This window comes from Sarcophilus harrisii, chromosome 3 (genome assembly GCF_902635505.1).
Source record: "Sarcophilus harrisii chromosome 3, mSarHar1.11, whole genome shotgun sequence".
Lineage (NCBI taxonomy): Eukaryota > Metazoa > Chordata > Mammalia > Dasyuromorphia > Dasyuridae > Sarcophilus > Sarcophilus harrisii.
This window is the reverse complement of record NC_045428.1, coordinates 286,318,697-286,333,887: the sequence shown is the minus strand read 5'-3', so window position 1 is coordinate 286,333,887 and position 15,191 is coordinate 286,318,697. Positions and strand designations below refer to the sequence as shown.

General features: G+C 31.5%; 1 protein-coding gene across 13 annotated transcripts in view; it reads right to left on the bottom strand.

Moving 5' to 3' along the window:
* The window catches only part of BBX (BBX high mobility group box domain containing), a 350,166-nt gene that overhangs the window by 136,336 nt on the left and 198,639 nt on the right, over nucleotides 1–15,191 (bottom strand). For all 13 annotated transcript variants that reach the window (XM_023498945.2, XM_023498944.2, XM_031959626.1 and 10 more), the window contains 2 exons: nucleotides 11,661–11,831; nucleotides 6,272–6,514 (listed from right to left, as the gene is read on the bottom strand). In XM_023498945.2, the coding sequence (XP_023354713.1) occupies nucleotides 6,272–6,514; nucleotides 11,661–11,822 (405 nt within the window). In that variant the 5' untranslated portion in view covers nucleotides 11,823–11,831. The remainder of the gene's footprint in view (nucleotides 1–6,271; nucleotides 6,515–11,660; nucleotides 11,832–15,191) is intronic.

Below are 15,191 nucleotides of genomic sequence, written 5' to 3'. Positions count from 1 at the left end.
AGAAAGAGATTAGGGGGAAAAAATGGTCACATACTTAAGAGTGACAGGGATAACTGTGACAGGAAACCCACCACCTAATGAAGAAATTCCACTATTCCCCCTATCATAGGAATAGGACTTGTGATTTCACCGATATAGAAAATTCCCTGGTAGGAAAACTCTCTCTTACTAATGCAGGTCAGTGCCTTCAATTAGATTTCAAAAGGACTGCCTAAGGAACTGAGATATTAAGTGACTTGCCAAAAATTTGTTTTCCAATGAATGGAAATGTTCATTCATTCACACTCCTAGGTATTCCTTTTGGGACCTTGTAAAATAATTTTGATCTCTCTTCTAGATAACAGCCTTTCAAATACTAATAGTCAAAATATCTTCCTAGCGATTTTTCTTCTCAAAGCTAGAAAGCTATAAAATGTATTTAAAATATTTTTTGTTGTTAAAGATCTTGATCATCTGATCCTTTCGCCCTAATAGAACATAAGGTTTCTGAATAGAAAACATCTGTCTCAGTATCTAACATATTTTTGTGCTTGTTAAGTCAAGTCCCATTCTTCTTGACCCCTTTGCAGTTTCCTGGCAAAAATACAGCAATGGCTTGCCAATTCCTTCTCCAGCATATTTTATATATGAGGAAATTATGGCAAAGAGTTAAATGACTTGTCCAGGTTCACACAGCTAGTAAGTGTCTGAAGCTGGATCTGAATTAAGGTCTTCCTGACTCCAGGATCAGCACTCTATCCACCAAGTAACCTGGCCACCCAGTCACATAGGAGACACTTAATAAACATGTATGTTAAATTTTAATATCAATGCAAGTGTTCTAACATGGATTTGTCAAAATCAGAAACTAATATGTTGATGAAAGGAATATTCAAGAGTAGTGATTCAAAAAGTATGTGAATTTCTGATTTATTCATCTTTGTATTCTTTAATGGTAAGATACTTAGCGGTTCACTGGATAAAGTGTAGACCTAAATTAAGAATAACCTGACTTAAAACTCTGGGAAACTCAGTTATTCTCTCTAAACTTCAGTTTCCCCATTTATAAAACAGGCATACTTCACAGTGTTTCTGTAAATCCAAAAATGAGATAATATTTATGTTACCTTGCAAATCTTGAAGCAAGTGCTTTATAAACAGCTAGTAATAGTATTAATCATCATTATAGCATGTTGAATGTAATAGTTACTTAATAAACAATGATTGGATGAATCAATGAATGAAGAAATGAAGAAAAGACATTCACCTACATCTAGGTGTCTAATTGTGATATATCCTAGGAAAGTACTTTTGCATGCATTTTTAAAGAATAATGTACATTTTTCAGTCTTCCTTTCATTCTTCTCCTTATCATGGCTCTATGAAATGAAAACTATGTGCACCAAAGTATTTGACTATTATGTTATTAATTCTGAGAATTATTATGTTGCCCAAGTGGTGAGTGAAATGATACAGTAAGTTCCTTTTTCTGAAACTCTGTGGAGTATCTATTCCAGGCTTATAAGAACATTTAAAAACATTTAAACAGGTTTAAATAAAATAACTCCTACTGCTTTACCATTCTGTCTTTGGATTAGTCATGAGTCTCAACTTCAGTGGCACATTCAGAAATCAAAACTTGTGAACATTCACAAGATTGCACCATCATACACATCGCCAACACTAAGAAACTGACATGGGTTGCACGCTTGGAATGATATTTTAAAATTTCTTATAAGCTGTTCAGAAGAGAATGTCTTTAGAGCACCTAAAACAACCATTTAGCCATGAAAATTAGCATGGAATAGTTCTGGAGCATGAAATAAAGTTCAAAGAAACCCAAGGACTAATTACTCCTATATTCCTTACCAGGGTTTGCACTAGTACCAAAGACTTTGGAAAGGCTTGGTGCAAACTAGCAATACACACACACAAACAATAACCCTAACAAAAAAGTCTCTCTCTCCAAATTATTGTTCTTCATGACAGACATATTTCACATATCTCTTAATTTTAAAAGTTTGAGTTTTCGAGTTGCTCTAATTAAAAAACAAATGTAGAAAAAAAAGCTGTCAAATATTTTCCTTCAACTGGAAGTGATTGAATAGATGAAATATTCTTTTAAAATGCCATCAACAACTGTAATTATCAAAACTTTATGATAATTATTAAAAATAGAAAAGTAGATGAATAGAACAGGTAAGACAAGGAACAATCAAAAAATATTTGAACTCAGTCACTAGTGATAAATAAACTTCAAAACATAAATTACCTAAAACTTCCTCTTTGATAATAACTTCTAGAAAAACTATTAAGTAGGCTAGTAGATATTAGGTTTTAGTCTAACATCTTACATTATATTCTAAAATAAAATCAAAATGGTTATATTTTAATATTAATATCATATTGAAAAGCAGAACAAAAACAGATAATATAACTTTTGCACTATAAAAAGGGATAAATTCTTAACCAATCAAGAGACAGAAGCAATTATAAAAGGTAAAAATACATAAATTTGGTTATATGAAATTATAAAGCTTTTCACAAATAAAAGTACTGGACTTAGATAAAAAGGGAAATGTTAAACTAGGAAAAAATCATTATTCAAAAATTTTTGGTAAAATGGATATATTTGATATAGATAACTCACAGAAATATCACAAAAAAGGCATTCCCCAATTTTAAAAAGGTGGTTAAAAAGAATTGTGCATGAAATTCTTTTAAGAAGGATTTCGAAATATTTGCTATTGAAATAATGTCTGAAATCATTAATAATAAGAAAAATGCAAGTTAAAACATCTCTGAGATTTTACTGAACACCCTGCAAATTGGGGAAGATCATTTAAAAAAAAAAAAAAAAAGGAACAATCAATGTTGGAAGGACTGTGAAATGTATAGGCACACACTAATGCATTGTTAGTAGAGCTGTGAACTGACACAACCATTCAGGAAAGAAATTTGGGCATATTAGTTGGTTTATTTTCATAATCTCAAACATGATCTTTTGGATCTTTTGGGAAAAAAAACACTCTAAAAATACAGAAGGAATGGCTAAAGAAACTGTGATATATAAATGTAATGGAATGCCGGTGTGCTATTAAAAAAAAAAAAACAAAAAAACAATAAATGTGATATAGAGAAGCACAGAAAGACTTGCATGAACTGATTCAGAAAGAAGCAAAACAATATAAATAATTATAACATAAATGGAAAAAATGACAATTACAAAATAATCAAAACTGAATGTTGTGAAATTATAAATAAAGTTTGACTCCAAAGAAGAGAAATGAATATAAATATTTACTCTTTCTCCTTTGTAGAGATCAGGATTTGTCATTGTGGAATACAACTGTAGGTATTTTTAATATATTAACTGGATTTGGTGTATTTCTCTCTCCTTTTCATTTCTGTTTTTTACATAAATTCTTTTATATAATAATTGGTTCTGTTAATAGGGAAGTAGGGATATAGGAAGAAATCTAAATGATGTAAAAAACAAATGATATCAACAAAACAATCAACATTTTAAACATTCATTTTAAACTTAGGCACATCCTTAAAGGAATGTAGTGTTTTAACAATATAGATTTTTACCTCAAAGCTGAAAAAAGACTCTACACAACTAGCGATAAAGCTATAACACACAAAGAACTAATAGAAATATTGAATATTTTTAATTTGATCTATGAACCTTCTATGAGAAAATGGGTCAAAGTTTCAAATTAGAAATCAACTACATAATGATTCTAAAATACTTGAATTTTCCAAATACCTTCCACAGGAAACAAGACAATGAATGAGTTATAAAATACTATAAACAATGGAAAACTGTGACTGACCATGCATTTTAAGGTTACCATTTAACAGAACTGTGGGTTGTCAAATTAAGAAATTTCATTATAATAGCATCACAGTGGAAAATTGTTTTGGTATTATCTCACATTATCTTTAATATTAAGTCTCAGCAGTCAGATTTGGAACCTAATTAAGTAATTAGACACAAATTTCCTGTATGAAAATAATACTTCCTCCTTTTAAAAGTGGCCACCTATTGGGTTTGTAAATTAGCTGTGTTTAAGAAAAGGCAAACAATCTGTTTGGAACAGGCTGTATGTTATCCCTACTCAGCAATCCAAACAACACACTGAAGTGTTTAATTATAGAAGTGTAACAGAGCTCAATATGAATTTTTCAAATAATGGATTCTTTTTGTTTGTTTTGTTTGTTTACTGTATAGACTTAAATATGAATAGATAAGTCTATATAATGGAAAGGTATTGTTTAGTACTTTATTGGACATTTTCTGAAAGAATGGAAATCAGCTATCTTTTTTTAAATTTAGTTTTTAAATTCTCAGATTAAAAAACAAACAAATCTAGTTTCAATAACAAATATAATTCCAACAAAAATGATAGAAAGATGCAATAACATAAAAACCTCTAGATCCATTAATTACATATCTACTATACTACTAATAATTCATTCAAGATGCAAAAATCTTAAGCAATTTATGAGAAATTTTTATGTTCCATGTTAGCTTGTTAACAACTTTATAAAAATACTGAGCCTGACAATGTTATTTTTCCCCACACTGAGCTATCTAATAAAATGTGTCACTTGAAACTCACTATTTCCTCCCCTGCTGGTTGTGCTTCTCATAGAGGTTAAACAATTGTTTGTTTGTTTTTATGAACGAAGGCTTATTTCTCTGAGATGAAACATTAAATAAAGCATATCAGATTTATTTCCATTCATATTTAGCTATTAAATATTTCTGTCTTCCTTTTATTTAGGGCGTGATTACAAAATACACAATAAAAGGAATTAAATTTATTTTCTCAATCAATTTAGTAAACAAAACCTAGATAGTTTCTTTAAGAAACAAAAAAATTACCATCAGTACCAAAAAAGATTATTATTCTGTCTCTGGAATAATTTTCCCACCTAGAAATACTGATATGAAATATTTCAAACAAAGTAGGTTTTTGTATACACATGCACAAAACAAAATGTATTTACCTTGTTCTAACATGATTTCTTTTTATTTTCTTTTTTGAAAGGGGGAAGGGTAAATTTAAACTCTCAAGCTGTAAGACTTTACAGCAAATAAGTCAAGTTGGCTCTATACAGTCATGTTCAATCTACCTCAACTCTTCATAAAGAAACTGAGATCTGGAAAGGATAAATTATTTTCCCAAGGTCTCACAAGGCAAAAAGAGACCTAAAAGGCATGTCACTTGACTCCCTATTCAGAACTCTTTGTTGTATACTGTATTGAGTGACTCTACAAAGCCCTCACTTGAGTAAATCAAGGCCAAGCCATCATAGCTCCTGAAAAGTCTTCCATTGAAATGGCTCTGCTGCCACAGTAATTTATTTCTAATATCCACCTGATTTTCTCTAGGGTCAAATTCACAGGGGATAAAGAATCTAATGATGTTTTCTTCCTTAAATTCATGGCAGAAGATTAGCTGTATGCTTCCAATAGTAACATCTACAATGAAGAAAAGCAACTTTGAAATTAGTTGCCAATGGCAACGTCCAACAATATTTTGAGTATTTTTATAGAATAAGGAGACCAATTAAGACAGGCAAGATTATTATATTCTTATCACAATCACACACTTAGAGATTCACTTTGGGCACAGAGTAAGTCTTTAATAATACCTAATTTAATGATTAAATGTTTTTCTTTATGGTGGCAAAAAAAAAAAAAAACAATTGGAAACTAAAGGCATACTCATAAAATGGAAAATGGCTGGAGAAAATCATGTGTGGAAACAGGATACAATACTGTTTATTGTGCTTCAAGAAAATAAATGGAAAAATACAACAACAGATAATTGCAAAAGGAAAGAAAAGGAAAAATGATCTGATGTTGAAGGAAGTGAGCAAAAATAGAAGAATAATTTCATAACACATCAGTATTATAAAAAAAGAACCATTCTGAATACTTTTACATACTGATGAAGAATGAAAAAACCTAATCAGGATAGTTTACACAATTAATAACAATACTAGAAATATAAACAAATATGAAAACTGTAAGAACTATAATCAACCATGACCATCCATGATTCTAGAGGACCAATAATGAACCATGCTATCTATCTCCTCCAAAGAACCATGCTATCTATCTCTTACCAGTGCAGAATAAGACACTCTGTCCTTTAAAAAAAAAAAACACACACAATTACAATATCTAATGAAAATTTTAAAAGTACAAAAATACCTAATTAAGTTATTGTCATGGTAGTTCATAGTCAACATAGCTTTTGTGGATAATACATACCTCCTTGGCCATGTCTGTATATTTCTGTTTTTCCTTTGGGTCTAGAACTGCCCACCAATCAGCCAGTATCTTGGTAGCACCACGGTTATCCAGCCGGGGATGTTCCTGACGAACAAGGGAGCGATGGCGTTTACAAAATAAAAGAAATGCATTCATTGGTCTACGAGCTCGCTGCTCTGAAGATTCATCATCTTCGGTCTCATCTACATCGTGCTCTAGGCCATCAGCTCCAAGAAGTTGGACCTATTAGCACAAAAAATGACAAAGAAAATCATTTACAGACTTTCCCTTTTTTTTAAAAAAAAGTATAATAACTAAAGGACTAAAGTGCGATAATATTATATCATAAGATTAGTAGAGGAAGCATAGATTTCCTAGATCTATTTAACAGTTTTGACACAGCCCAGGCAAATGGTTATCATTTTACTCTACAGGCACTGTAAATTTTCATATATTATAGTAACAACCATACACCTTTTTGTATTAGTAACAGCAATATTTTAATTAAAACTTAATATCTATGAAAATGTCATTGTTTAAATATTAAAAAGCAAATTTAGATTATATGGGAGGGGGCTGCCTCCAGGTATCAATAGAGGAATTAGCCAGAAATTGGTGCTGAGATAATTTAAAATTTAGAAAGTGAAGAGAAAGCTATAATTAAATCTTCAAGTCTGTTAAAAAAAAAAAAAAAAAACTTCTGAGTAGTAAAGATAATGTGACTGAAGATGGATACGTCAGAGTAAATGAAATCTATATTCCTATGATCCTTTGAAATAAAAAATCTGATGGGACTAAAATTATAGAGGCTCAAAAAGTAGTATTCATTTAAATCTTGTACTTATTAACCTTCAAATTAAGTCTCTTAGAAAGCCCACTGCAATGTCCTTCACTCTCATACCTTCCCCTTTCTATTCTCATTGCCCCTAGTGAAGTTTTTGAGCTCCTTATTATCTACTGGACTAGTGAAATAGCCTTCTAATCAACCTCTTCTACGTCAGACATTCCCATCTGCAATCTACCTTGCATACATTCAGAAAAATCTCCTGAAAACAGCTCTGATAGTGTCATTGCAAAGCTCTAAAATCCTTAATGGTTGACTACTGCCTAGAGTTAAAAAAAAAAAAAAAAAAATCACTACTCTAATCTTGAAAGATTTAAATAATTTACTTTCAGAGTTACACATAAAGACATTTATAGTAGCTGTTTTTGTTATATTAAGAAATGAAAAATTAAGGGGATATCAATAAAATATGATATAAGAATATGATAGAATACTATTGTGCTATAAGAAATGAAGTTTTAGAGAAACTTACAAAGTTTTAGAGAAACTCACAAAGAGTGACGTGAGCAGAACCAGAATTGTGATAAAATAACAATAACATTGTAAAGATGAACAAATTTGAAAGATATTGGAGCTCTGATCAATAATAATTCCTTAACAGTCCTGATAGTTGTGGTTGTGTTTATTTGTTTTTGTGACCCCTTTGGGGAGTGTTTTTAGCAAAGAAGCTGGAGTGGTTTGCCAATTCCTTCTTCAGCTCATTTTACAGATAAGGAAACTGAGGTAAGCAAATCTAAAAGACTCTGGGAGCAGATTCGAACTTAGGAAGCTAAGTCTTCCTGACGCCAGACCCCCCACAATCTATCCACTATACCATCTAATCACTCATGACCCAATAGAACATAATAAGCACTTCCAGATGGAGAAGTGATGGACTTAGTACAGACTAAATGAGAAGCAAATGAGGAAAATGTTTCGTTTATCTATAAGTATTCCTTGTTTTCTCAATGGATGGCAAGAGAATTCTGAACTGAAAATAAAATAACAATGATGATAAAAGTCTATCTTCAACTTTCCTTTCTATTTGTGCATGGCTATTCTCCCATGAACCTACTACACTCCAGTTTACTTTAAAATCCCTGAACACTATTTTATGCTCATCTTTCTATTTATGTCTGATTTTTAATCTAAAATGCCATCTTCCATCATCTCTGACTCCCCCCATCTCATCTATTTTTTTTTTAAACATGTATCTTAACTTTTAAAGTACACATTTCTCTATGAATCATGTTGGAACACAAACACACAAAAAAAAGGAACATAACATGTGTTGATTTACATTCAATCTCCACAGTTCTCTTTCTGGATGCAGATGGCACTTTCTAGACAAAGTTTATCGGGACTTCTTGGATCATCTCTGATTTTCAAAGTCTTTCCCTTTCTTAGAAACCCTTTCTCAGATTCTATCTCCTCTGTGAAACCTTCCATAACCACTCCAGTCACAGAAGTAGCAATATATCTTCAGTAAGGAGTTCTAGCAAATCCTGACTCTGATGTTAGTACGAGACCTCTTAGTGTGAGTGTCAGGCTGAATTAGATTGGCCTCTATGATAAAAACTAATTCTAGACCTATGATTTTATATACATAATTCCCTTTTCTTTTGACTATCTACAAATATTTACATTTCAAATACTTCAACCCATTTATATACTGTCTTACATATATGACTGATCCTTCCAAAGAGATAAGAAAATTCTGGAGGGCCAAGAGCATATCTTATATTTCCTTTTAACACAGATAGCATCAAGCACAGTCTCACATATAACAGGCACTTAATATAGTTGTGGAATGAATGACATTTGCAAAAGAATTCCCTAAGGCTATGTGAGAGGGATGAAAATAGTAAATTAAGTTTAAATTTAAGGAAATATGAAGGAAATTAAGGAATATGAAGGAATATATTCACCAAGGAAAAAAAAAATCAAACTATAATTGTAATGGGCTTTAAGATATCAAATAGGAACCATAAAGGGGATTTAGGAGTTCTTCCTTGAAGACATGAACGCAATATCTTTCTCAAAGGGTCTACAGAATGAATGTCCAAAATTGTTAGGAAGTATATATAAAACAAAACAAAGATCTTAATCTTGAATATAATCATGGTATACTTGTGATATCACACTTTTTAAAGAAAAGAAAAATTGAAAGGAATCCAGAGGAAAATAATTAAGGAGATGGAAGATACCCTAGAACAGGATAGAGGAAAAAAACAAACAAACAAAAAAAAAAAAACTGAACTTCTGTCTACAATAAAGCAAACTAAGAGAGTAAGAGAATAAGATTAAATCTGATAAAAATTTTTAAAAATTATTGTAAGCAACTTTCCCAAGTCCCTAAATATGACAAAAAAATTTTAAATTAAACACCTTTGCCAAGTCCCAGACTATCAGAATTGAGCGGGGAAGAGTAAAACTACAAAAGTTAAAAGCGGGGAAGAGTAAATCTACAAAAGTTAAAAGTTATAATTCTATAAAAAATTAAATGAATTACTGGAATGGTAAATAATAAATGTAAGAATCTAACTTATTATTTTAAGAGTTAATATAGGGTAAGCATGAAAATTATTTTAAGAAGGGTTCATAAATGATCAGCAGAATGATTTCAGAAAGGCCTGGAAAGACTTAGATGAACTGATGCTAAGTTAAGTGAATAGAAACAAGAGAAGATTGTACACAGCAACAAGATTATGTGATGATCAATTGTGATGAACTTGGCTCTTTTCAACAGCAAGGTCAATTCCATTAGGCTTGTGATGGAGAAAGCCATCTGCATCCAGAGAGAAGACTGTGGGGACTGAGTTTAGATCACAACATATTTTTTTCACCTTTTTGTTGTTGTTGTTGTTTGCTTGTTTGTTTAGGGTTTTTTTTCCCCCTTTCTCATTTTTTCCCTTTTGGATCTGATTTTTCTTGTGCAGCATAATAAATGTTGAAATATGTTTAGAATTGCATGTTTAACCTATAGTGGATTCCTTGCTGTCCAAGGGATGGAGAGAAGGGGAAGGAGGGAGGAAAATCTGGAACATAATGTTTTGCAAGAGTGAATGTTGTAAACTATTTTTCCATGTATTTTGAAAAATAAAAATCTATTATAAAAAAGAAGGGTTCGCAGAAACAAAGGTTGTAAATGAGTTGCTAAAAGAAACTTTGGCATATATCTCTAAACTCCTACTTTTCTTAAAGAGAAACTCATTCATATGATATCCCTTGATGCCACTGTTGAATAGAATATTGCTTAATTAATCCATGATGGAATGTATCATGCATGTATTACGTTTTTATGTTTAAAACAGTTTCAAATATACTATATTTCTACATTTAATTAACTGTAAAATGTGTATAGAACATTCTGCATACTGAATCAATAACTAAAATTTCCTTGAATTTACATGTAACAAGGCTTCTCTATAGCCTGAAGCAGTTAACATATGCTACTGGTATAAGAAAAGGAAATGTGACTAATTGGTGGAGAGAATCTCAAGGAAATGTTGTATCCCTGGGTAAGGGTCAAAGCTGTAGTAAAAGGCTCTTCAGGAAAAAGAGATGTGCACAGAATATATTCCAGGGAGGAAAAAAACTCTAGAAGTTGCACATATGGATAAGGAATCCAGCTCTTCAAAATACTGATTTCCAACTTGCTTCCATAAAAACTTCAGAGAAAAAATTCTTGTGAGATCAGGCTTTTTTAAGAGTTTATATTATTCTTATTCAAAGAGCTAAACATTTTTAGGGTTTATTTTCTTGTGTGTTTTATTTACTTAGCTTCTCTGATTTCTGTTTGCTTGGATTTAAATACATGCTTGTTATTTCCTATTTGTGATAGTTTTTGTGTAAGTTTCCCATTCTGATAGAGAAGAGCTAACATGATGAGCAAAAATCCTGCCTATTTTTTGTCTTAGGAAAGACTACAGAAGTCATTTACTTTCTGAATTCCTAAAATTCATAATCATTTGTCTGAGATGTTAAAGTAGGAACAGGGAAATATAATTCTACTTCCTTGACCTTCTAGGAGAGGAGAGAAAAGAATAAATAGCTTCAAACTGCTCTTAAGGCCTGTCCCTCCCTCTGAAGCTCATTTTCTGGTACTATAGGAATGAACTCTGGCTAGCTTCCTTTCCACAAACATAGCCAGATTTCTTACCACCCACTTGTATTTGTTGTACAAGCAATTTGCAACCCACATCCATATATATTAAGACTACACAAGGGGACATAGCACCTATGTTACATATACAAAGGAGCAGAAAGCTATGATACAGAAAAATTTCCCAGTCATGTCTATTTGGTTCTAGAATACATTACAAGTAGTTTTGGATGTAATTTTTCCCCTTCTATATAGTTATTTTGCTTAATTGGTTACTGATTATTAACTTCCTATTTTTGTTGTTTTCTTGTTATATATTCCTTCAATATTCTGAAGATAGTTCAGGAGGCAGAGCAGAATAAGAATTAAAACTGTGTTATGTATAATGGAAGAGTGACTATAAAGTGTTTTAATAATCAACTCAATAAATTTCTAATACCGTCATCAAGTGGCAGAATTACCTTATCAATATCTTCTTCTTCCTCTTCCTCTTCCTCCTCTTCAGAAAAGTCAAGAAGTTTCTTTGCTAGTAATGGATGCCACTGAAGACACTTCCTCTTTGGTCGTTTTCCAGTTCCTTCCCCTTCTGCTGAATGATCCTTATTTCTATTACTGCCTTTCATTACTGTGACCTATGGTAAAGGATTGAGAAGAGGGGAGCAATCAAAAGAAATTTGATTAAATTAGTTTAGTCACTTGAACTTTAAGCCAATTAATATTCTAATGCCTAAATAAACTAACCTACTCACTCTGGGATTTATTGGATTAAATAAAACCAAAGGTCACAATAAAACCCATATCTACTTGGCCAAATTAAGCTAATACATATTTCCTTTCTTCCACTGGGTAACTTAAGATACTAGCAAACAAGATGTTTCAAAAATGACAACAAGGCAAGTTTATTTGGTATACATTCACTGATATATATATCTAGCTTATTAATAAAATAAGGGAACTGCCCAATAAACATATGCAATCTGATTTCCATAATTCATGAACTGAATTATAATTTATATATTACAATCATGTAAGCTTGTAAGCTCACAAAATTTATCAGCTCTGTAAAAGAAAATACCCCCAAAGACCTGACTGCGACTGACTCAACATTCCAAATAATCTAATAACGTTATTGTTATTGAGAATCTTTGTTATAAATTAATCAAAAATTACTTCAATATAGATTTTTTTTAAAATTACTACCTTAAAATAGGGCAATGCACTCTAAAATGGGTGCTAACATTGTTACTTAGAAAGCAAATCATTGCTGTGTTTGTCTGAAAAAATATTTCTAAATGCTACTTCCACAGCCCATAACTTCTGCTGAATATCTCTAGCAAGGACATAACTGAGGCAGCATTCCATTCTACCCACTTTTTCCACACTGTCTATGCATAGCTATCAAATACCCACAAACAAGCTCTGAAAAAAAAAAAAAAAGAAAAAAAAAAGGTTCCTCCTTGATGAAAAATTAGAAAGTTCACTGTAATTTTCAAGTATAATTTTTATTGTGTGTTGGGCAGTGGAGTTTCAGTTTTAATTCCAATTTTCCAAATAAAAATATGGAGACATTTTTTCTTTCCACAGATATCTTTGATATGTAATAGTCCAAAGGCAATTGAGATTTGTTGGGGATTATTATGAGAATAATATTTCATATTATTTCATTAGTATTTCTAGCCAGACAATGAATTAATATATATATTAGAATATAGTATGTATATATATATATATATATAATACACACACACACACACCCCAGGCTTGGGAAAACACACACTGTCCTAGAAGACAATGGGAGAAAAAGATTCAATAATATTAAAAATCTGCATTTTACAATTTTAGAAATCTATCCCATTTGTAAAGCAACACAGAAGTTCTCTTTAATTCTCTTATGTTCAGAGCAAACATATTCTTGATATTGTTATCACTAACTAGAATTGAATGTTGCGATTCTTAGTTTAGCTTTAAAATAAAATTAAAGGATAATATATACTAAGTAACTTCCCTAAGCTTCCTTGTCTGTTAGCAGATATATCTTTCACATCCCCAAGGTCTCTTTTTTTTCCATGTCTGATTAGCTCTTGAATTCTCTTCACTGCCTTTGGTAGTATCTCTAATACCTGCTACCCTTCTATTATAGTCCCACTGCTACCTAATTCAAGGTCCTTAAGTGTCCTAATCCTTTCTAATTCTTGCCATTACTACATACTCTACAGGCCATTGACCCAATCAATTTTCTTAAAACGGAACTATTAATCTGTTACTCTCCTACTCAAATATATTCTATGAACCCTGCAAACTCCTTAGTTTAATATTCAAGGACCCAAATCTACTATTCCTGTTAATTGGCCCTAACTTCCTTTTTTTTTTCCTGCCTTATTCTACATTATTTCCCCTTTACATAAACATAATTCAGGCACATAGAATATTCAACCCAGAATCTTCTCAATACGTTCTTTTTTTCTTTGACTCTATGCTTTTGTTCATTCCTTGTTCTATGTCTGGAAAACCTTACCACCAAATATATACATCCCTAATGTCAAAATACTACCCAATAAAGGTACCGTCTTTTTCATTTAGATACCTACTTTTCTTTTGACTTCTATGATACTGAACTCTTATCGTTCTCTCTAGTCATCTACTCTTTCTTCATAATTTTTCCACTTTTTAACCACGGGTATAACCTAATATTCTATCCTTCATCCTCTCGTCTTTTTTTCTATTTGGTCATCTCATTAACTCCCATCACCTCAATGGTCACCTGTATGCAGAAAACTAGCAAATGTATCTCTCTACTCCCGACTTCTCATAGGGCAAGATTTCCATCTACTAACTTCCGATATCAATTTGTAAGGTCTAATGGCAACTTAAGCTCACATTTCTTCAAAGCATGCTGCTGGTAATAATATATAAATATACCTATTATGTACCAGGCAAATGTTAAGCACTTTACAAATATTATCCCCGTTTTACAGCAGAGGAAACCAAGGCAAAAAGAGGAAAAATTTCAAATATTATTCCATTTTATCCTCACAATAACCTACAGAGGTAAGTACAATTATTACCTTCTCCATCTTACAGAAGAGGAAACTGAGGATAGATTCGTCTCTCTTTGTTTCTTTCTGTCTCTCCCCCCCCCCCCGCCCTCATTTCTATGAGAGAGAGAGACAGAGAAAGAGACAGAGACAGACAGGAGGGCATTTCAAGATAATTCATAAATAGAAAGGAAAATGAATAATAAGTTCAAAAAGAGAACGGTACGTGTAAAGATAAAGAAAATTAAAGTCCAGAACTACTTTTAATACTAAATTAAATACAAATTATATTTATGACAAAAAGATTTAACTTTTACTTATCTACAAAAATGACATTATCAAATATAATTAATTTCTTATACTTGAGAGGTGGATAATTAAACTAAGTGTATGAAGTGACTAAAGTGCTCTGTTTACTTAAATGGACCATGTTTCTACTTATATTGTAATTTCACATAGATTAATGGATATTTCCAGAGTGATCCCTCAATCATGTGTTAATGGTGATCAGGCTACTTTAGTTATCTTATTTAAGAACTGTATTTAGACATTCAAATGTAAAGACAGAATTGAAAGTCACGATTTTATCAAATGAATAATGCATTAAAAAGCACTTTTTAGGCCATGATCACTTTTATCACTATTGTCAACTGACAACACTGAGAATATTGTCAATTATAATTACTTTTCAAATACTTTATCATGCCCTCATTTCCCTGTCCAAACAATTAGTTCATAATTGTCATTTTAAAAATAAGATAAATCAGTGTGTTGCAATGTGAATGACACTGGATTTGATGTCAAAAGTTAATAGTTTAAATTCCAACTCTGATATTTCCTACCTGTGGGTCCATTAGCAACTAAATTCATCTCTGAGTTTCAATTTCCTCATCTGTAAAATGAATTTTATTAGATGGTCTCAGATGTAAATCTATGATCTTACATGTATATTTTTCT